Genomic DNA, 19659 nt, shown 5'->3' with positions numbered 1-19659 from the left:
AGTCTGGGCCCCTGGGGGCTGGTGGGGAGGCTGGGCCCCACGCCAAGGGTCTCAGGTGCTTCCTCTTCTGCAGTAATCCCCAGGACCATCCCTACCCCCACACCCCCAGCCACAGGGATCTCATGACCCTCAGAGCAGTTATTGTTGACATGGTGAGTGTTATTAACCCATTTCACAGAGGAGGAAAACTGAGGCTCAGAGAGAGGGTCCCAAGGTCAGGAGTAGAAGTGGCAGGCAGATGGAAGGCACTCATCCCACACCCCTAGAATAAGTTGCCCACAAAGCAGTAATAATCGGCGTCATCTTCGGGCTGCACAGGGCTGATGGTCAGGATGCAGGTGTTGTGGGCTGCATCCGCAGCTGCGGAGAAGCGGTCCGGGATGCCGGGGGCCCGGTGTTGGTGCTCCTCTGAGCGGTAGTAGAGGAGCAGGCGGGGGGCGCTGCCTGCTCGCTGCTGATACCAGGACACGCCGAGGTCCCCGACGATGGCGTAATGGGGGCTGATCGTGCAGGACAGTTGGGCCACTTGGCCTGGGAAGACCAGCAGTGCTTCTGGCTTGGTCAGGGCTGGCTGGGAGGCTGAGAGACACACACTCAGGTCTGGCCTGGGCCCCTTCCCTCCAGCCCCTGCCCCTCTAAGCCTGGGTCAGACTCCCCGGGAGAATCTGCTCCCAAAGCTCACAGCCGGTGCTGTGGAATCAGCACTGTGTGGGCCACAGAGTGGGCGACCCTTAAGCCCCGTCTTCCCAAGGAGCCACGTGCAGCTAAGCGTCCAGAATTCAGAGGGTGGGCTGGTGGGCTCTGGGTCCTCCTGCTGCCCACCCTCATCCCTTGCCCTGCAGACCCCCATCACTTAGGTCACTCCGGCTCGTCCAAAACCTGGCTACAGGCTGACCACCCCCAAGAGGCCGCCTGGGCTGTTACTATATCCATCGGCTCAGCCTCCGGCCACTGACTGCTGGAGACCTCCTCAGGGATAGCTTGTCCCTGAGGCCCTGCGGGGCAGTGACGAGGCCACACCAGCTTCCCCTCTGAAAAACTGAGTAGGAGACCGGTCTCTGAGAGCCCCCCAGAGTCAGAGTCCAAAGGGACCCTGGCTATCTGGCCACTCACCAGTGGGGAAACTGAGGCCAGGTCTCCTCTCCCCCTCACGGCCCCTTTGAAAACCGTCCCCCCTGCCCACTGCGATTTACTTCCCTGCAGGGGTCTTCTAGAGCCCCGTGCTGTCTTACACACCCCCAGGTGATCCAGGCCTTGGGAGGGCTCACCTGCCAGGAGGGCCCCGAGCAGAAAGAGGGCCAGAGGCGGGCAGGCCATGGCCGGAGGCAGGGAGGCAGGCGGGAGTCCGCTGTTCTGCCGGCGGTGCTCCAGGTGCTTCGGGACCTCCACGCAAGGGAGGCCGCTGGACCGACAGGGCATGCAAATCATCAGCCCCCACCTCCCCCCACAGCGGGGGCGGGCGGGCGTCAGCCAGCGGGCCGCAGGGCCGCCTGAGGGCAGGAGCTGGAAATCCACAGGTGCAGTCAGAGCAGGTGGCTGCTTTCCACCGAGGTCTCATGTGTACAGTCACGTGCACAGACTTCACACGTGTGGCTCGAGGGTTTTACACACACACACACACACACATATATCTCTGTAGCCTGTACCCAGACCAAATTTTAGAACATCTCCATCGCCCTAGAAGGCTCCCTCAAGTGCCTCCCTGACCTGTTACAGCCCTCCGCACCAATGTTATAAAGCTCCCACTGTGGGCCCCTCTTTATGGCACTTCCGTGACACTGCAGACAAAAGACCCCCTCCTCGGCGGCTCGGAAGACAAAAACCCCTTGACAAACAGGGGTGGTGGCTGGAGCCAAGGGTGCAGGCCGGAATCTGGCCACAGCCGCTCCCGACCGTGCTGCAGGACTCGGGTCCCCAGACACAGTGGCGTCCTGGGGAGAAAGCACTGGCCTGTGAGTCTGGGGAATGCTGCCCCGGGGCCACCTCTGAGCACCTGCTGCCGTCGAAGGGCGTCCTCCAGGTGGGGCTGCGGCCAGCGCTCCTTGCCCTTTCTCCAGCTGTGAATGCCGAGGGAAGCAGAGCGATGCTGGCGGGCTGCACTGGGATCTGGGCCTCCTCCCACCTCCGGCGCTGAGGTCTGCCCCCAGAAGGGCACAGACGGCCTGACCACCCGGCGGGGAGGGCCGCTGAGAAGGAGGTTTCCTGAGTCTAGAGGCCTGGCCACCAGCAGATGCACAGAGGGGCCGTGACACGGTGCAGCACGCTGAGAACACCGGCAGCTCCTTAGAAACAGAAGCATACTCTCCCCGGACAGCCCGGCACCCCACTCCCAGGATCTGCCCTCAAGAAGGAGAAATAAATACCTGTTCACCCAGAGACCTGCTGGCGAGTGTCTGTACTGGCCTTCTTCATCACCCCACACGGGAAACAACCCAAAGAGCAGGCAGTGAGCAGATCCACGGGCACCTCCAGGCAGGGGGACCCACCTGGCATGAGAGGAAGGAGCCACCAACACGGTGACGACCCCGGTGGACCCCACACGCAGGGAGTGCAAGGCCCTGCCCCGTCGGCCGCCTCCCTCTTCGTGACAGCCTGGCTGGGAGTTTGGGGAGGACGAGGGACATGTTCTGTATCCTTAGTGTGGAGAACACTCCAAACGGTGGCTGTGAACTGTATACCAATCATACTTCAACAAGAACAGGGGACAGAAGACGGGGAGGCCGGGAGTGCGCCTGTGAAGGGGGCCTGCAAGGTTGAGGATGCTCCCCCTCCAGGAACCTCCCCCACTCCCCGCCTGGGAGCTCTGTCTCTCCTTGTGGGCGGCGGCGGTGGGAGGGCACTGGTCTCTGGACAGCTCTGGGCCTGAGGCTCCAGCCCCCACTAGAGCCCTGCACCAGGAATGCCCGGACCCTCCACAAACCCCGTTACCTGGATACTGGCCGCTCAGACCTCTTGGCAGCTCCCACTGCCATGGAGACCAGCTTGGAAGCTGGGGGGGGGGGGGTGCAGGGGAGGGAACCTCAGTCTTCTCTGATCCAGTGAGCGGGAGAAGGCTGAGGATCCTGGACTAGCTGCAGGGACCCCCTAGCCTGAGCAAGGAGCTCTGCTTGAGCCCACCCACCCATCACCCCCTCTACCCGTACACCTCCCGCAGGGTCCCACCCTGCAGTCGAGCTCCACCCCAGCTCCTTCCCCAGGTCAGAAGTTGGGGGTCGGAGGGGTCTGTCCCCACCACGGCCATGTTTATCACGGTGATGTTTGGAGGTAAGTAGGGTCCCCTGTCCTAGCAGACAGGTGGGGGTACGTTCCCTCTGCCTTGGAGGGGGAGAACGAGGAGGTGGTGTGGGGAAGGGGGTGTCCATGGGATGACACCCATGGGGAGTTGCTTGAGGGAAACCCCGCCCCCAAGCTGGGTCCTGGGCGAAGCAGGCGGGCTCCTCTGGGCCACACAGCTGCTGTGCCGCTGCTGGGGGAGCGTGTGTTCCAACTGCCCCATCTCTTCGCTGGTCAGGGGTCCTGCAGCTTCGGGGAGGGGGGGGACAGGGCACCTGAGCTTGGCGGGGCTGCATGGTGGAGGCAAGAGTCCTTCAGATGTCTGGGGAGATTGGCGGGAGGGAGGCAGAGCATCCTGGTCTGGGGGGAAGGCGGGTGCCATGCGCCCACCTCCGCCCCTCTCCCACAGCCAGCTGCTGGGAGCTGGTGAACACCTGGTGTGGCCTCGGGACCCTCACTGCCCACCTGAGGCAGAGGGGCCAGGTGCCCCCTGACGGTGAGGGGGCAGCGAGGGTGCTGGAGGACTGGCTGAGGGCCCCCCCGCCCGAGCGGGGGTCGTACCAGCCCTGCCCTGCCTCCCTCTCTGCCCTCCCAGCGAGCGTCGCCCTGCTGGCTGAGGATGGGCACCTGGTGAGCCTCGCCGAGGGGCTGGAGGAGGGGCCTTCCACGGCGCCCTCCGTGGCCAGCCCCCCGCTGCAGGAACGGGGGACCTATGTCCTGATGCAGATCATCAGTAAGTGGGGTCCAAGATCTGCGCTCCCTGCAGTGACGTTGGAATATAAGAAGAGACAGGGGCACCCATGCCCTGCAGAGCCCCCAGCCTGGCCAGGACCCAGCCCTGTCCTTCCCTCCAACGCCCTGTCCTGAGCCCAGGCGGGGGGAGTAAACACATCCAGAGTCGGGGGGGCGGGTACGGACTACCAGCCTGCCAGTGATCAGACTCCCTCCCTCCGCAGAGGGGGAGGGAGGGGACCCCACCCGCTATGAGTGCCTCCTGGAGAACCCTGATGGGTGGCATCCAGAGCTGGCCGGTGAGTGTCACTCACACAGGAGAGCCTGGGGGCGGGGGCACCTGCCCACCCGCACCCTCAGGCAGGGTTTCCTGGGCCTCACAGAGGAGCCACGCTGGTGGTCGGGCCTGCTCCCTCAGGGCGACGGCCGGAGGCAGCGCCTGGGCACTCGGCGTGGCCACCAGGAGCAAGGCCCTCCTCCACGGCCCCAAAGGGTGGGCTCCCTGCTGTCCAGGACCCAGGAGCCGGGGCCTTGAGCCAGGTAAGGAGGAGACACGGACCCCAGGGGGCTGCTCGCACCCAGAAACGGGACCCCCTTCCCAGGGGACAGATGTTTGTGCTGAGAGGTGGACCGCAATGCCAGCCTCCCTCGGAGACACACGTAAAGTCACGTGACGGGACACAGTGTACCCGAGGGCAGGTCCCCACCAGCCCTGGGGGCTCGGTGACTGGGGAACGTGGAATAGGGCCTGGTACACAGTGGGTGCTCTGTGCATAGACACTGAGTGAACTCAGTGGAGGCAGCAGCTCCAAGTGCGCGATGGCATTGAAGGGCCTGCTCCTCTGTGCCGGCAGGCCCTGTGACCTGGCACGTCACGGCCAAGTGGCCGAGCTGGACTGAAATCCAAGGGGGCTGGCCGTGACCTCTGCTCATGCAGTCAGGTGCAAAGGCCCGAAGCATTCCTCCTGCTGAATCTGCGATTACGGGGAAATTGCATCAGCAAGAGGGGCAAGGTCACCGACAGACCGTGAGGCCACCGAGGGGCCCACAGAGACGAGAAGGGTGGAGCGGCGGGGGTCCTTGAGAGGAGGCGGCACGCTCCTCCAGGGTCTCCAGCTGGCCGGAGTCGGACGCCCTTGAGGCTTGAGGTCAGCAGTTAGTGCCTCACCATCCGGTCTGCGCTGCCCGTCGGATTACGCAGGATGACAAGATCGCCCTCCCCACAGGGGACAGCAGCTGAAGGGGTGGCACCCCACCCCGCAGTAGGACTTCCATCTCCCTCCCCCCCGACCCCCGCAGACAGTCCAACAAGAGGGGACACAGCAGGTTCGGCTAAAATAAAGGCTTTTAATTGCACGTTTTCATCCCAGGTCATCTGTGGGGTGAGGGACCCCCTCCTCACTCTGGGTCCCAGCTCGGTGGGTACAATCTGACGTCATGGTCCGGCTGTCGGTGGGAGGGGGGTGCAGGTGGGTGCAGGGCTGGCCACCCAATCTGCTCTGGTCTCTTAGGGCAGGGAGCTCAGACCTGTAGAGGGAGGAGGTCAGGCCAAAGGTACAGGAGCAGCCGGGAGGAACAGGAGCACCAGGGAGAAGTGGGAGCACCTGGGAGGCATAGGAGCAGCCAGGAGGAGCGGGAGCACCAGGGAGAATCGGGAGCACATAGGAAGTGCAGGAGCACCTGGGAATAGCGGGAGCACCCGGAAGGAGTGGGAGCAGTGGCCCGCCCCTCCCACCCTGGCGCCAGTCGGGCAGCAGCCGCTCACCGTGGTTGTACTTGCACTGCTTCAGGGCCTCGCTGAAGCCCTCACACAGGGTCAGGTCGCTCTGGGTGGTGGAGCAGTCCAGGAACTGCCTGATCTCATAGGCGCAGGGCCCCATCTGCAGGGGCTGCGGGGCGGCGCGCTCCGGGGCCTGGGGCACAGCGTGGGAGGCAGCCGGGTCAGCTCGGGCTGGGCACCCGGGAGGACTCCAAAGCTAGGGGTGGCGGCTGCCCCTCCGCAGAGCCCCCGGCCCTGGTGCCTCAGGGGTCCCTAGCGGGCAGTGCGCCCCAGGTCTCAGCGGCTCCATCCCTGAAATAGGGTGAGCCCACAGCCCTCTCGAAGCCCCTGCCGCTGCTGGTGGGGGGTGCGGGAACAGGGGCAGGTGGGGCAGGAGGCGGGACATGGGTCTAGAAAAGCACAGGGCACTGCTGGTATGAACTCCAGGCCGACAGGTTCTAACACCTTCCTGGCTCAGCCACACTGATCCTCATGATCCCTGACCCCGTCGCTAAGCCCAAATGTGGCTCAGGACTGGTGGGGTGCCCAGTGGGGTACAGGTCAGCAGGCCCAAAGTCACTGACTACCAGTCACCCTTGGGCTCAGGAAGGGGCCTCCTGGGGGGTGGGAGAGCGGGCACTCAGGAACTCCAACAGCCCTCCCTTCTACTAGGGTTGGGCGACATAGGGCTATCTCCGACCCCTAAGCGCCTTGGTTTCCCCATCTTTAAAGGGCTGGTTGGTGTCTGCCCACGGGGTTCTAGGGACCTTGGCCTCAGGGGATGGGTTGGGAGAGCCCGCCTGTGATGACCCCAGGCCAACAGCCGAGTGACCAGTAGGATCCTTCTTGCTGCGGCTCTGTGTCGAGCCTCAGTTTCCCCTGAGCCCTTGCTCACCTGCTGGACCGCAGGCTGGGCGGGCTCTGAGCTGCCCCCACTGAAGGCTCCGGTCAGAGCGCTGCCCACGACGTGGCCCACAGCCGAGCCCACGGCCACTCCGGCGGCGGTGGTCGCCATCTGCGCCATCAGGCCGGGCTGGCCCGACGGGGCGGGCGCCGGGGCCGCGGCCGAGGGCGGCGGGTGCGCAGGTGGGTGCGCGGCAGAGGGCGCGGCGGGGCGGCTGCGGGATGCGGGGAGAGGCAGGGTCATTCCCGGCCGGACCCCAGGCCGGGCGACCACCGTCCTAGACGCGCGGCGGCAGCCCCCGCCCCGCCCCCGCCAAGATGGCGCGGCCGTCACCAAGGTCACGCCGCCGCGTCCTTGCGGGGCCGCGCTGCCCCCGCGCCCGCCCCCGGCGCCCGTGCCGGCTCCTACCTGGCTGGCCGCGAGGCCACGCTGCGGCTCCCCCGGGGCATGGCGGCGGCGGCGGCGGCGGCGCGGCGGGGCCGGACGAGCCGAGTCGGAGACGGCGACGGCGGCGCTGGCTGTGGCTCAGGGACGGCGGCGGCGGCGCCGGTCCCCGCCGGCGGGGCGGGGCCGGGGCGGGACTGCGGAGACACGCCCCCGGCGGGAGGCCGGGGGCCCGGTCACGCGGCACCCCCGCGGGTCCCTGGCTTCTCCTGCGGCAGCTCCGGGGGTCGGTGAGCCTGCGCCCTCCGGGCCGCCGGCCCGAGCTCTGTGCGCCCTGGGGAATCGGAGCCGCTGTGGCAGCACGCGGAGGGCGCGCGCAGGGGCCACGGGACGGACCTTCAAAGGCCGCGGCGGAGCGCGGCGAGCCGAACCGAGGGCGGTCCGGCGATCGGCCGAGCCTGCTCCCCCCTCCCGCGTGGCCGCAGGGTCGCGGGTGTACTGGGGCGGGTACAAAGCACTCACCCCCTTCCCGCCCCCAGAAAGCCTCCCAGGACTCTCACAGAGCACCCGCCAGGAGGCATCCGGTTCCCCGCCTGGGCTCAGTTCAGTTGCTCAGTCGTATCCAACTCTTTGCGACCCCATGGACTGCAGCACCCCAGGCTTCCCTGTCCATCACCAACTCCCGGAGTTTACTCAAACTCATCTATTGAGTCAGTGATGCCATCCAACCATCTCATCCTCTGTTGTCCCCTTCTCCTCCCACTTTCAATCTTTCCCAGCATCAGGGTCTTTTCCTATGAGCCAGTTCTTCACATCAGGTGGTCAGAGTATTGGAGTTTCAGCTTCAGCATCAGTCCTTCAATTTCCTTTATGATGGACTGGCTGGATGCAGCGCCAGACCCCGACCACGTTTACTCCATGTGTCCTTTCCAATGGCTGTCCCCTGCGGGCCTAGCGGCATTGGTGCGGGTTTGAATCCTGTGGCCTTGAATTTTACCCCTTGGTTCCAGGTCCAGGGCAGGGCCATCCGGATTCAGGATGCTTCCCAGCCCTTCAGGAATGGCAGGTTTTCATGGTCCTTTCTGAATGAGTTCTGAGTGGTCATATCAGTGCCCTTGGCAGGGAGGGCTCCTGACTTTCCTATCTTCACATCACTGTCCCCAATCCCCAAGAGAGGCCTTTTGGCCCAGGGACTGCAGGAAGGATGAAGTCAGGAGCAGAAGCATGGGGTGGGGGGCTCAGGTGGGCAGAGGAGGCCCCTCTGTGAGGAGGAACGGCAAGCGAGGAGGGAACAGGGGCACTGGCAGTGCCTGGCAAGCTGGGTGATGTCCCGACTACGTCCCGACCACACAGTCCTCTCAGCCAGCCTGAGAGGCAGGGCCCTCCCCTGACCCCCATCTGGGCCTGGGCTTCAGTTTTCTCCTCCCTGCAGTGGGGTGACTGTTTGCCTCCAGGAGAGGGGAGCATGTAAAGGTGGCCACTCTCTTCTGGCAGACATGCCAGGCCTGGGCCAGCCTCCACCCCTTTGCTCCTGCAGCCCCTGCTGACCTGCCCCTGTTTGCCACACCGGCCCCTCCTGGGCTGATCAGGGGCCCCCTCCTGCAGGAAGCCCTCTGGGACAAGCCCAGCTTGCTGTAACTGTGGCTTGTGACCTGCAACGTGGGAGGCTGTTACTTAAAACTCCCATGACTGGTGGATTGCCGGTCCCCAAAACAAGGCTACGCATCCCTGGAGGCACTCGAGACCACTTAAGGTAGTTAAACATTTTTACTTTATGCATTTTCATGTGTATCAGAAAGAAAAAAAAATGTATCATCAGTTCATAAAATCCATGATTTCTTGACCAATATTGCTAAGATGAGGCTGAAATAGGCATTTCCATTTTTAAAAAAGTGAATCACTCTGAAGAAACAGATGGCAGGCTTCCCTGGTGGTCCGGTGGTTAAGAGTCCATGCTTCCAGTGCCGGGGGCATGGGTTCGATCCCTGAAAATTTTAAAAAGGAAGAAAAAGATGGCTCTCCCGTCCCTGGGATTCTCCAGGCAAGAACACTGGAGTGGGTTGCCATTTCCTTCTCCAATGCATGAAAGTGAAAAGTTAAAGTGAAATCGCTCAGTCGTGTCCGACTCTTAGTGACCCCATGGACTGCAGCCTACCAGGGTCCTCCATCCATGGGATTTTCCAGGCAAGAGTACTGGAGTGGGGTGCCATTCGGCCTAGGGAGTAAGAAATCACGGCTGTCTTCCCTCTTCTCGCCCTCTAGGGGTCTCTGTGGAGCCTCCCTGGAGAGGCCGCGGCGGCTCCGGGGACTGGAGGGGGAGAGGGGGTTGAGTCAGCCGGTGGCCCTCCCCTCGCTGCCCGTCTCCTCCCTTTTTAGGCACAAGCTGGGCGCCCTTTTTAGGCGCAGCCTCACCCTGCGGCGGCTCAGGAGCCAGCCCGCCGGGACGGGGGCCACTGCCCGTGTTTCGGCTCCCCGGAGATAAAACAGATTGCCTGCACCCCGGGTCATCACAAGGATTGTATGACCGTTTCCCAGTGTGCTCACCACCCTCCCTCTGATTCTCAGAAACGCGTCCTCGCCTCAGGAGGCTGCTCGTCCCAGGCCAAGGGGCGGCGTGGGGTCCCCAGCGCCCCGCACAGACACTGCCTTCTGACCGCCTCCTCCCAACAGCTTACCTGCCAAGAAGGCCTCCTGACCCCTCATCCTGCCCGGTGGTTTGGAAAAAGCCTCATCTGGCCCCTCCTTCTCGGGGCCTCAGTTTCCTCCTCTGTGAATTGGCGGATTCTGCCAAGCTGACGTCCTGGCCAGCCGCCTCCCCGTGGCTCAGTGTCCCCCGGGACACAGCTGAATGTCCCTGCTCGGGATACACCTTCCCAAGTTGGCCTGTCAGGAGGCGGGGGCGAGCAGGGAAACCCGACTCCTCTCAGACGGCCCATCGCGATGGGGACACTGACGCCCGGAGCAGCGGCACCCTCCAGGCCAGGGTCACCCTCCCGCCCTCCCCGTCCCTCCGGGCCTCCGAGACCGCAGCCCGGCCCGCCCCGGGAAGGACCGGATCTGCGGGCCGGGCCACCCCCCTTCCCTGGCCGCGGGCGCGGGGCGAGTGCAGAACAAAAGCGGGGGGCGGGGCCGGGGCGGGGGCGGGGCGGAGGCTATAAGGGGCGGCGGCCGGCGGCAGCCCAGCAGGCCCTGCAGCCCCGGGGCGGATGGCTCGGGCAGCCGGGCTCCGCGGCGCGGCCTCGCGCGCCCTCCTGCTCCCGCTGCTGCTGCTGCTGCTGCTGCTGCTCCCGCCGCCGCCGCTGCTGCTGGCCCGGGCCCCGCGGCCGCCGGTGAGTGCCCGCCGTCCGCCAGCCCCCCCGCCCCGCCCCGCCCTCCACGCCGAGGGGCGCCGGCTCGCAGAGGTGGATCCAAGGGGGTGCCCGGGAGTGGCCCGGCGCGGCCCGTTACCCCGAAACGCTGTCTGGGTGCCCCGGGGGCGTGGTGGATAGTGAGCTTCCCGTCCCTGGAGGTATGCAAGTGGAGCCGGCGCCGGGATCGCTCGGGCTGGCTGGTGAGCGGGCGGGACTCGGTCGGGCGCTAGACGCACGCCGCCAGCCCCCCAGCTCCCAGACCTGCCCCCTCCGCGCCCGCCCGGCCGCTATCCCGGGTGTGTGTGTGTGTTGCAGGGGAGGGACAGCGGGAGTGGCTACAGGGCTCCCGACTCACCGCAGGGACAAAGACCCGCGGGTCCCCAGCTGGCGTCAGCCGCCAGGTGTGTGGCCTCGGTGAGCACACCTCCAGGCGGGAGGGTTGAGGGAAGCGCTGTGGGGAGGGCATGCGGGGTCTGAGCCTGGAGGAGACAGATGCCACCGCCTGGGACCTGTGAGTGGCGGGATTGGGAGGTTATGGAATCAGGAGGCAGCCTAAGCGTGAGAGCTCCGGTGTGGCCTGGCGGGGGTGGGAGGGGGGACGCCCCTGTGTGTGCCAGCCTTCGTGTGCCCTAAAGGCTGTGCCCTCCCCCACTGCTGGGGCTTCGGGGGACCAGTCACAGCCTAGGCTACTGCAGGCGCATAGCTCGCCAGGAGCCCGGCCCACGCGGGCCTGCCGCTGAGCCTCCAGCCTGTCGGGGCAGGGGTGAGGGGCAGGGATGGTGTCGTTAGCGGGGGTGGGGGCAGAGGCCCAGGCAGACTCTCTGGGCACAGCTCCGGTGACAAGGGAGGTCTGGCCAGCCTGGGCCCCTTCTGTCCAGCCACGCCAGCTCTGCCCTGGCCAGTCTTGCCCCCTGGCAGCACTGGGGAAGGAAGGGGTAGCGGGTACCTCAGTCTGGGGGCCCTGCCTCCTCCCCAGCCCCGCCCGGCCCCCTAGGCCTAGGGCAGAGTCTAGGGGTCACCCTGGGGAGCTGCTGAATCCTTGGGTTTAGGAACCGGAGGGACCTGGGCTTTTGAACCACGTGGCCCTAGGTGAGCCCTCCGGCGCCTCGGTAGCCCTCACCCCCAGCCTTGTCCAGGTGGGCGGGTGGGAGGCGACAGTGCCCACTGCTGGGCTGAACAGCGTCTGCAGGGAGGCCAGGAGAGCTGGACACACGGACACGTTCCATCACCTGGAGCTGCCACTGTGCCACTTGTGCGGGGTCAGGCGGGGTCTGAGCCGGGCTGTCATCTGTCACGCCACAGATATGCAGGGGGCACTCGGGGTCGCCTCGGACGTGCTTATCCCTGGACGGCTGTTGGCAGGGCCGGGAAGGCTCTGTAAATATTTATCCATCCCAGCTCACAGCTTTCAGGGTTGATGAAAGCCCCGCCGCCCGCCTGCTGTGGGGGACCCCGCCTTCCCTTCTGGAGCCAGCGGGGTGAGGGGGTGGGGGAGATGGACCTGCCTGCCCAGGAGCAGGCGGTGTGACTCGGGCAGGTCACTTGACCTCTCTGAGCCTCAGGGAGGCCCGGGATGGTGTGCGGATGCTCTCTGCCTTCCTCCCAGCCTGACCAGTGTCCTCCCCTCGGGGTCGCCTCTTGCCCACCGCAGAGGGGGTGGCTATGGGGACCTGGGCCAATGGCAAGCAGGCCGGAGAGGGCACGCCCGGCCCAGCCGTGCCCAGCACTTCCCAGTCCAGGGGCCCCCTCCACTCCCAGCCGCTGGCTGCCTCCCATTTTCCCGATTGCAGGTTGGCCCCGAGGCTGACCGGAGCCTCTGGCTCAGCTGGGAGACTGAATTCCCCAAGCGATTCCTCAAGGATGTGTGAGGCTGTGGTGTGGTGCCTGTCCGGGAGAGGTGGGGTGAGCGGACTGGGCACCCCCGCCCAGGGCAGGCCCAGGGAGACGCTGGCTGACGAGCAGGCAGGCCTGCAAGGAGGACGAGCAGCCATCTCTCAGGAATGTGGGTTTTGGAGACAAGCCACAGCTGGGGGGGTGGGGGGGGCCATGGGTGGGGAGGCCTGATCCTCAGGTCTAGGTCCAGCTCTGGGCTCCCTCACCGTGTGACCCTGGGCCAAGACCTGGACCTCTCTGGGCCCCGTCTCTTCCCCTGGGAGGTGGGGCGATGCCTGCTCCCCAACCCCCCAGGGTGTGGATGAGGCAGGCAAGGTGTGTGCTCATCCCCACCTCACTGCCTTCCAGCAGCCCCGGGCGGGGTAGAGGGGGGACTGGCGCACCCAGGTGAGGATCAGGCCTTGGAGCTAGGGAGGGCCCCCCAGCCCCAGGCCGGAAAGGACATGGGGAGACAGAATGCAGGAGGGCGGCAGAGCAGGGACCAGCGGTGGGGAAACTGAGGCCAAGAGCCTGTGCACGGTGCACTCCAGGAAAGGACCTCGCTGCCCGGGGCCCGGATCCTAGAGCCTCCAGGAGCGGTGACCATGACGTGGGCAGGGAACCGGAGGCCCCGGCTTGCAGGTGGACCCGGTACGAGTCACTCTTCCTCTCTGGCCCTGAGAGCTTCCTTCCAGCTGCCGCTCCTGCGTTCTGATGTCAAGTCTGGAGGCCTGGGGGGGAGGTGGGGGCTGACTGCCAGGTGGGGGAGGGCAGGAATTTGGCAGAGCAGCGTCCCAGAGTGGGAGAAGCCAGCCCATGGAGGGGACTCTCTCCATGCCTGCTGCCCCCCCAAAGGGCGTTACAGAGAGAGGTCGATTACCCCTTCGCCACAGCCCCTTTCCCATTGAACAGATGGGAAAGTGGAGGCTGAGAGAAGGCTGTGACTTGCCCAGGGTCTCCGTGGCATGGAACTGCGCCTTCTGAATCTCAGGCCAGGGATCTCGCTGCTGCACTGAGCACGCCAGGATGCAGGGGTCTGGGCCTGGACCTAGCGCCTCATGGGGGCAAGAGAGGAAGGCACGCTGGGCCTGCCTGTCACCCTCCACCCCACCGTGGCTTGCTGCTCAGGCCTCCCTGGGGGCAGAGAAGAGGGAGATTTCGCTCGCTGGCAGGCTAGGCCCTGGGCTCTCTGGGGCTCCGGGGGAACAATGCAGCTCTGGCCTTTCTGAGGAGGGTCCTCGGACCCCCGCCAGGGTTGAGGAAAGGATTTCTGTTCCTCCTGGAGGTCACGGAGACGATGTGGGGAGGAGCAAGGGTAGGCCTGGGGCCCACGTCCCCAGTGTGAGACCTGGACGTGTGTCCTCCCACCTGACGCTGGAGGGGGGGGGACGGGGGGCAGGGGGGGATCCAGTGAACCCTGCCCCCAAAGTGTCTGGAAGACAGCGGGTACTTGGTCATTTCCCCTTCCTCCTCTTCGTTTGCCCTGGTGGGGACAGTCCCTCCCCTGGGGAAGGGGGACCCCAGCCTGAAGGACAGAGCAGAGCTGGGGTCGGGGGTGTGCTGGGAGTGCAGAGAGCCTCCTGCTCTGCCTGCTGGTCATTCCTGGTGGCTCTGGAGTCGGCAGCTGGTGGGGAGTTGCTGGGATGCTCGTCTGAGCTCTGGGGTGCCCAGGGCCTGGGAGAGTTGCCAGAGGCTGAGGCCGAGGGTGGGGCCCTGGCAGCCCGGCTCCTGCCCCAAATATGGCTCGGGAAGGCCACAGTGGCATTGAGCAGACAGGCCGGGCCAGACGGGCGCTGAGGCTCCGGGCCTCTCCCTCAGCTCCGCTGTGACCCTCACCTGCGGCCCGGGGTGCCAGGGCCCCCGCTTGGCTCCACCATGTCCTTGCAGGCTGATCCCGCGGGCTCTCCCTGCCTCTCTGAGCTTCCGCCTTTTCCAGGCAGGGGAACCGCGATCTCCAGGCTGGGACGCGGGGAGGGTGGGTGCGCCAGGTCAGAATCACCCCTCCACCGGGCGAGCGTGGTCCAGGGGCCCTGGCAGGGTGGGCGCCGGGCGTCTGGGAACTGCCAGCCACCCCCACCCGTGCGGAGGGGACATACAGACCACACGGAGGCCGTGCCTCCGCTGCAGCAACTGGAGAACACCCAGCCGCGGCCAAACATAAATAACTAAATAATAAAAGTTTTAAAGATCGTTACTTAAAAAAAACAAGCGTGCCCCAGTGATCGGACCCCAGTTCCCAGTGCCCTGAGTGTGCCGGCCCCGTGCTGAGCATGGCCTGGTTGGTTCACCCCCAGATCCACGCTAAAGGGAGGGATCACCCCTACTTGTCAGGTGCGCAGACGCAGGCGGGGAAGGGCGGCAGCCCCTCCATGCTGGCGGGTGGCCGCGGGGGGCGTCCTGGGCAGGAGCCAGCTCACGGAGCTGGAGAGGACAGACCTGGGGGCTGGGGGCGCCCAGGAAGAAACGCAGGGGGAGAGGTGTCTGCTGGGGGTGGGGGTCCCTTCGAGGCTGTGCGTGAAGAGGGCAGGCGGGCCTGCAGCCCCACCTACCCATCCCCGGCCCAAACGGCGGGAGTAAGTGACCCTGGGCACCTGGGGCCCTCCAGGAGGGGGTGGGAAGCCTTGGGATCAGCATCTGGACGCCAGTCAGCCCGCGCCAGAGCACCATGCTCCCTGACGGCCTCCGCTGGAGTGAGGCTGCGCTGACGCCCACACCGCTGACCCGGGGCCTCTCTCCCGCTCAGGACGCCCCCCGCCGCCACCCCGTGAGCAGAGGGCCACAGCCCTGGCCCGATGCCCCTCCCGACAGCGACGCCCCCGCCCTGGCCACCCAGGAGGCCCTCCCGCTTGCTGGCCGCCCCAGACCTCCCCGCTGCGGCGTGCCCGACCCGCCCGATGGGCCGAGTGCCCACAACCGACAGAAGCGGTTCGTGCTGTCAGGCGGGCGCTGGGAGAAGACGGACCTCACCTACAGGTAGGGCCGGTGGCCACGAGCTGGCCTTTGACCTCCACCTGCTGTCTGAGACACGCTGTAGCTGGGGGGAGGGCAGATCCCTATGGCCAACAGGCTGGAGTGTCCCCCGACTCCCATGCCCGCTGCTCAACACCCCAAACCCCCACTTAGATGCACTCCCATGCCCTCCCTTGGGAGCACGGTCTCCACACCCGCCTGGCCGCCCCACACACCCGTGGGGCACGGCCGTCAGTCACCCACGCAACCTCTGCGGGCACCGTCCTGCGGACCAGGCCCTGGGACTCTCGGTGAGGGAGGCAGACACGGCCCCTCCTCCGGGGGAGCGAGGTGCTCCCCACGCCCGGTTCAGCTCTCGCACCGCACTTGGGATCCTCACAGGGAGGGACCCGCTGGGGCAGGCCAGGTGACGGCTCGGGTGACCTCGGCCCCTGGCGCTGAGACTTACACATTCTGCAGTGGGGCGGCGAATACGGGTGTGGTGTCCCATGTCATTGCAGCTGGGACTCCTGGGGGCCCCGGAAGTGTCCTGGGTGGGGAGCCTGGGGAGCAGGAGGAGCAGGTCTTGGGGTCCAAGGCCTCCCCACGGTCAGGTCTGGGAAAGGGCCTCGGGGCTCCTGGGTCCTTTCCGCCCAGTGCAGACCCTTGCGGCCACCTAAGAGCACACAGACCGCACAAAGCTGTGCCCATGCGGTGTGGGGCACGGTGCGCACCCTCGGAGCACACTGGGCCCACATCATGCACACTGCCCCCCCACTGTGCATCTGGGGAAACTCCTGGCCCCGACAGCCAGCGGGGCTGACACTACCCCATGAGCCAGACCCAGGCCCCCCCCTCACCGCCCCTGTCCTCCCCAGGATCCTCCGGTTCCCATGGCAGCTGCTGCGGGAACAGGTGCGGCAGACGGTGGCGGAGGCCCTCCAGGTGTGGAGCGATGTCACACCGCTCACCTTCACCGAGGTGCACGAGGGCCACGCCGACATCGTGATCGACTTCACCAGGTGAGCCGGGGGGCCTGAGGGCACCCCCCCAACCGCGGGAAGGAAACCCATCTGCCGGCAGCCACTGACTCTGCCCCTACCCCCCCACCCCCCTACAGGTACTGGCATGGGGACAACCTGCCCTTTGATGGACCTGGGGGAATCCTGGCCCACGCCTTCTTCCCCAAGACCCACCGAGAAGGGGATGTCCACTTCGACTATGATGAGACCTGGACCATCGGGGACAACCAGGGTAGGGGCTGGGGCCCCACTTTCCGGAGGGGCCCTGTTGAGGCCCCAGAGCCGGGCCCGGGCTCTGCGTCCCGCTGCGGGAGCTCGCGCATTGCCGGGCTGTCTCCCTCTTCCAGGCACAGATCTCCTGCAGGTGGCGGCGCACGAATTTGGCCACGTGCTCGGGCTGCAGCACACGACAGCTGCGAAGGCCCTGATGTCCCCCTTCTACACCTTCCGCTACCCACTGAGCCTCAGCCCAGACGACCGCAGGGGCATCCAGCAGCTGTACGGCCGGCCTCGGCTAGCTCCCACGTCCAGGCCTCCGGACCTGGGCCCTGGCACCGGGGCGGACACCAACGAGATCGCGCCGCTGGAGGTGAGGCCCTGCTCCCCCTGCCCACGGCTGCCTCTGCGGCTCCAACATGGGCTCCTCCTAACCCTTTGCTCTCACCCCAGCCGGACGCCCCACCGGATGCCTGCCAGGTCTCCTTTGACGCAGCCGCCACCATCCGTGGCGAGCTCTTCTTCTTCAAGGCAGGCTTTGTGTGGCGGCTGCGCGGGGGCCGGCTGCAGCCTGGCTACCCTGCGCTGGCCTCTCGCCACTGGCAGGGGCTGCCCAGCCCTGTGGACGCAGCCTTCGAGGACGCCCAGGGCCACATCTGGTTCTTCCAAGGTGAGTGGGGGCCGGGTCACACTCAGGAGACTGCTGGGAGCCAGGAACGTCATGGCCAAGGGTAGGGACAGACAGACGTGATGAGCAGATGGACAGACGGAGGGGGCCCCGGAGTTTTGGGGCCCAGGAAGAGCGTGACTCACTCCTCTGGGCACAGCTGAGAGGCTTCCTGGAGGAGGCGGTTCTCGAGGCTGGAGTAAGATAGAAGGTATTGCACCCCATGAAGCACGTGTGATCCTTGCCCCTAGAGACAAGGCTCCGGGGCTCAGAGGTGGTGAAGTGACACACATGAGGGCAGAGCTTGGAGAAGGTCGGGAGGGATGTGAGCTCAGTGTGCCAGAGATGGGAGCCTGGAGCATGCCAAGGGGCAGGGCCTGCTGCCTGAGGGCTGGCACTGTGGTGGGCAGCCAAGTGCGGGGAGGGAGCGGGCGCCCAGGTGGCCTCTTTGCTGCTCAGAACGACCTTTCCCACGTGTACCTCCCAGTGCCGCTGGCATTGCCCAGTGTCCTTCTTGGGGGCAGGGGTACCAAGCAGGCGTTATTACTGGCCTTTTGTGCTCTATTGACAAGGAAACTGAGGCTGGGAAGGTGGTGTTGGTGGTGGAAGGTGGCCGCTGGGCAGCCCTGTTGCAGCACACGCCCCCCACCCCCCGTTTCTCCAACAGGAGCTCAGTACTGGGTGTACGACGGTGAGAAGCCGGTCCTGGGCCCCGCGCCCCTCTCCGAGCTGGGCCTGCGGGGGTCCCCAATCCATGCTGCCCTGGTGTGGGGCTCCGAGAAGAACAAGATTTACTTCTTCCGAAGTGGGGACTACTGGCGCTTCCAGCCCAGCGCCCGCCGGGTGGACAGCCCCGTGCCGCGCCGGGTCACCGACTGGCGAGGGGTGCCTTCGGAGATCGACGCGGCCTTCCAGGATGCTGAAGGTGTGCGGGGGGCGGGCCTCTGCCCGGCCCCCTCCCACTCCTCCCCTCCTCCTGCCAAGGACTGTGCTAACTCTCTGTGCTCCATCTTTGTGGCTGTGGGCACCAGGCACGGCATGGAGACTGAGGCCCGTGCCCAGGTCCCTCGGGTGTGGCTAGTGAAATCAGTCCGAGGCTCCGGCCTCTGTCAGGCTGGGTGGCAGCTCAGACCAGACCCTGAGGGCAGGCGGAAGGGCTCACCCAAGGGTAGGAAGACCCTGGGGCTTCCTTGGTGGCTCAGATGGTAAAGCGTCTGCCTGCAATGCAGGAGACCTGGATTCGATCCCTGGGTCAGGGAGATCCCCTGGAGAAGGAAATGGCAATGCCCTCCAGTACTGTTGCCTGGAAAATTCCATGAACGGAGCAGCCTGGAAGCTCCATGGGGTCGCGAAGAGTCAGACACGACGGAGCGACTTCACTTTCTTAAGGGCCACCTGAGGTCCTCGGGTTTCAAGGAACCCAGCAGTGGCCAAGGCCTGTGCCCATCCTTCTGTCCACTTACCAGGCCCTGACCCTCCTGTCTCCTCAGGCTTCGCCTACTTCCTGCGTGGCCGCCTCTACTGGAAGTTTGACCCCGTGAAGGTGAAAGCCCTGGAGGGCTTCCCCCGCCTCGTGGGCCCTGACTTCTTCAGCTGTACTGAGGCTGCCAACACTTTTCGCTGATCACTGCCTGGCTGTCCTCAGGCCCTGACACCTCCACACAGGAGACCGTGGCCGTGCCTGTGGCTGTAGGTACCAGGCAGGGCACGGAGTCGCGGCTGCTATGGGGGCAAGGCAGGGCGCTGCCACCAGGACTGCAGGGAGGGCCACGCGGGTCGTGGCCACTGCCAGCGACTGTCTAAGACTGGGCAGGGGGGCTCTGGCATGGAGGCTGAGGGTGGTCTTGGGCTGGCTCCACCCAGCCTGTGCAGGTCACATGGAACCCATCTGCCCATGGTCTCCGTCCACACCCCTCAGGGTCGGGCCTCAGCAGGGCTGGGGGAGCTGGAGCCCTCACCGTCCTCGCTGTGGGGTCCCATAGGGGGCTGGCACGTGGTTGTCAGGGTCCTGCGCCTCCTGCCTCCCACAGGGGTTGGCTCTGCGTAGGTGCTGCCTTCCAGTTTGGTAGTTCTGGAGACCTGTTCCCCAAGATCCTGGCCAAAAGGCCAGGTCAGCTGGTGGGGGTGCTTCCTGCCAGAGACCCTGCACCCTGGGGGCCCCAGCATACCTCAGTCCTATCACGGGTCAGATCCTCCAAAGCCATGTAAATGTGTACAGTATGTATAAAGCTGTTTTGTTTTTCATTTTTTAACCAACTGTCATTAAACACGGTCATTTTCTACCTGCCTGCCTGGGGTGTCTCTGTGAGTGCAAGGCCAGGATAGGGGTGGAACTGGACCAGGGAGTTGGGAGGCTTGGCTGGGGACCCGCTCAGTCCCCTGGTCCTCGGGGCTGGGTGTCACACTTAGGGCTCCCCCTGCTCCATCTCATCCTGCTTGAATGCCTACAGTGGCTTCACAGTCTGCTCCCCATCTCCCCAGCGGCCTCTTAGACCGTCGTCCACCAAGTGCTGCTCACGTTTCCCGATCCA

The 19659-nt window shown here is 65.7% G+C and overlaps 5 protein-coding genes and 1 long non-coding RNA gene across 7 annotated transcripts; 2 read left to right on the top strand and 4 right to left on the bottom strand.

The window, feature by feature from the left end:
* Positions 1-138: 138 nt before the first annotated feature.
* On the bottom strand, positions 139-2779 carry VPREB3 (V-set pre-B cell surrogate light chain 3). The gene is made up of 2 exons (XM_025267295.2): positions 1269-2779; positions 139-579 (listed from the first exon to the last, which is right to left on the bottom strand). The coding sequence occupies exons 1-2, from the start codon at positions 1426-1428 to the stop codon at positions 263-265; spliced, it is 477 nt and encodes a 158-aa protein (XP_025123080.1). The 5' UTR covers positions 1429-2779; the 3' UTR covers positions 139-262.
* A 460-nt stretch (positions 2780-3239) lies between these two features.
* C17H22orf15 (chromosome 17 C22orf15 homolog) lies at positions 3240-4905 on the top strand. The gene is made up of 7 exons (XM_044930662.1): positions 3240-3264; positions 3453-3506; positions 3683-3769; positions 3869-4006; positions 4230-4304; positions 4366-4498; positions 4860-4905. The coding sequence occupies exons 1-7, from the start codon at positions 3240-3242 to the stop codon at positions 4903-4905; spliced, it is 558 nt and encodes a 185-aa protein (XP_044786597.1).
* Positions 4906-5332: 427 nt separating this feature from the next.
* CHCHD10 (coiled-coil-helix-coiled-coil-helix domain containing 10) lies at positions 5333-7209 on the bottom strand. Its single transcript, XM_025267296.2, has 4 exons — positions 7077-7209; positions 6660-6882; positions 5771-5918; positions 5333-5532 (listed from the first exon to the last, which is right to left on the bottom strand). Exons 1-4 carry the CDS (start codon positions 7115-7117, stop codon positions 5513-5515), a joined length of 432 nt encoding a protein of 143 aa, XP_025123081.1. The 5' UTR covers positions 7118-7209; the 3' UTR covers positions 5333-5512.
* Positions 7210-8800: 1591 nt separating this feature from the next.
* On the bottom strand, positions 8801-9924 carry LOC112579873. The gene is made up of 2 exons (XR_003104164.2): positions 9728-9924; positions 8801-9037 (listed from the first exon to the last, which is right to left on the bottom strand). It is a non-coding gene; the product is annotated as an uncharacterized LOC112579873 (long non-coding RNA).
* Positions 9925-10249: 325 nt separating this feature from the next.
* MMP11 (matrix metallopeptidase 11) lies at positions 10250-19416 on the top strand. Its single transcript, XM_025267292.3, has 8 exons — positions 10250-10381; positions 15018-15247; positions 16102-16245; positions 16344-16477; positions 16593-16834; positions 16915-17131; positions 17796-18053; positions 18619-19416. Exons 1-8 carry the CDS (start codon positions 10259-10261, stop codon positions 18750-18752), a joined length of 1482 nt encoding a protein of 493 aa, XP_025123077.1. The 5' UTR covers positions 10250-10258; the 3' UTR covers positions 18753-19416.
* Positions 10389-12660, bottom strand: LOC112579872 (wiskott-Aldrich syndrome protein family member 1). 2 transcript variants are annotated; one of them, XM_025267293.2, is made up of 4 exons: positions 12211-12660; positions 11632-11754; positions 10758-10911; positions 10389-10599 (listed from the first exon to the last, which is right to left on the bottom strand). In XM_025267293.2, exons 1-4 carry the CDS (start codon positions 12391-12393, stop codon positions 10496-10498), a joined length of 564 nt encoding a protein of 187 aa, XP_025123078.2. In that variant the 5' UTR covers positions 12394-12660; the 3' UTR covers positions 10389-10495. The 2 variants fall into 2 exon arrangements, with proteins under 2 accessions (XP_025123078.2, XP_044785815.1); XM_044929880.1 differs by lacking the exon at positions 10389-10599 and having other exon boundaries at positions 10700-10911; positions 11523-11754.
* Positions 19417-19659: the final 243 nt, after the last annotated feature.

This window comes from Bubalus bubalis, chromosome 17 (assembly GCF_019923935.1).
Source record: "Bubalus bubalis isolate 160015118507 breed Murrah chromosome 17, NDDB_SH_1, whole genome shotgun sequence".
NCBI classification, from domain to species: Eukaryota; Metazoa; Chordata; class Mammalia; order Artiodactyla; family Bovidae; genus Bubalus; species Bubalus bubalis.
Note: the sequence above shows the minus strand (reverse complement) of the source record. Positions and strands in the feature narration are given on the sequence as shown.

Excerpts from the sequence above, each read along its gene's own strand:
- VPREB3 (XM_025267295.2), bottom strand. The coding sequence starts at position 1,428 with ATGATTTGCATGCCCTGTCGGTCCAGCGGCCTCCCTTGCGTGGAGGTC. Across the intron at positions 580-1,268 it reads GCTCGGGGCCCTCCTGGCAG|CCTCCCAGCCAGCCCTGACC; the intron begins GTGAGCCCTCCC and ends TGTGTCTCTCAG.
- C17H22orf15 (XM_044930662.1), top strand. The coding sequence starts at position 3,240 with ATGTTTATCACGGTGATGTTTGGAG. Across the intron at positions 4,007-4,229 it reads TGTCCTGATGCAGATCATCA|AGGGGGAGGGAGGGGACCCC; the intron begins GTAAGTGGGGTC and ends CTCCCTCCGCAG. Across the intron at positions 4,305-4,365 it reads GTGGCATCCAGAGCTGGCCG|GCAGGGTTTCCTGGGCCTCA; the intron begins GTGAGTGTCACT and ends CCGCACCCTCAG.
- MMP11 (XM_025267292.3), top strand. The coding sequence starts at position 10,259 with ATGGCTCGGGCAGCCGGGCTCCGCGGCGCGGCCTCGCGCGCCCTCCTG. Across the intron at positions 10,382-15,017 it reads CCCGGGCCCCGCGGCCGCCG|GACGCCCCCCGCCGCCACCC; the intron begins GTGAGTGCCCGC and ends TCTCCCGCTCAG. Across the intron at positions 17,132-17,795 it reads CCACATCTGGTTCTTCCAAG|GAGCTCAGTACTGGGTGTAC; the intron begins GTGAGTGGGGGC and ends TTTCTCCAACAG.
- CHCHD10 (XM_025267296.2), bottom strand. The coding sequence starts at position 7,117 with ATGCCCCGGGGGAGCCGCAGCGTGGCCTCGCGGCCAGCCAG. Across the intron at positions 6,883-7,076 it reads GTGGCCTCGCGGCCAGCCAG|CCGCCCCGCCGCGCCCTCTG; the intron begins GTAGGAGCCGGC and ends CGCATCCCGCAG. Across the intron at positions 5,919-6,659 it reads CCCAGCCTGCGGTCCAGCAG|GCCCCGGAGCGCGCCGCCCC; the intron begins GTGAGCAAGGGC and ends GCTGTGCCCCAG.
- LOC112579872 (XM_025267293.2), bottom strand. The coding sequence starts at position 12,393 with ATGGCTGCTCGTCCTCCTTGCAGGCCTGCCTGCTCGTCAGCCAGCGTC. Across the intron at positions 11,755-12,210 it reads CAGCTGAGCCAGAGGCTCCG|CCGTCCAGGGATAAGCACGT; the intron begins GTCAGCCTCGGG and ends CCCTGCCAACAG. Across the intron at positions 10,600-10,757 it reads CGCGGGTCTTTGTCCCTGCG|CCAGCCCGAGCGATCCCGGC; the intron begins GTGAGTCGGGAG and ends CCCGCTCACCAG.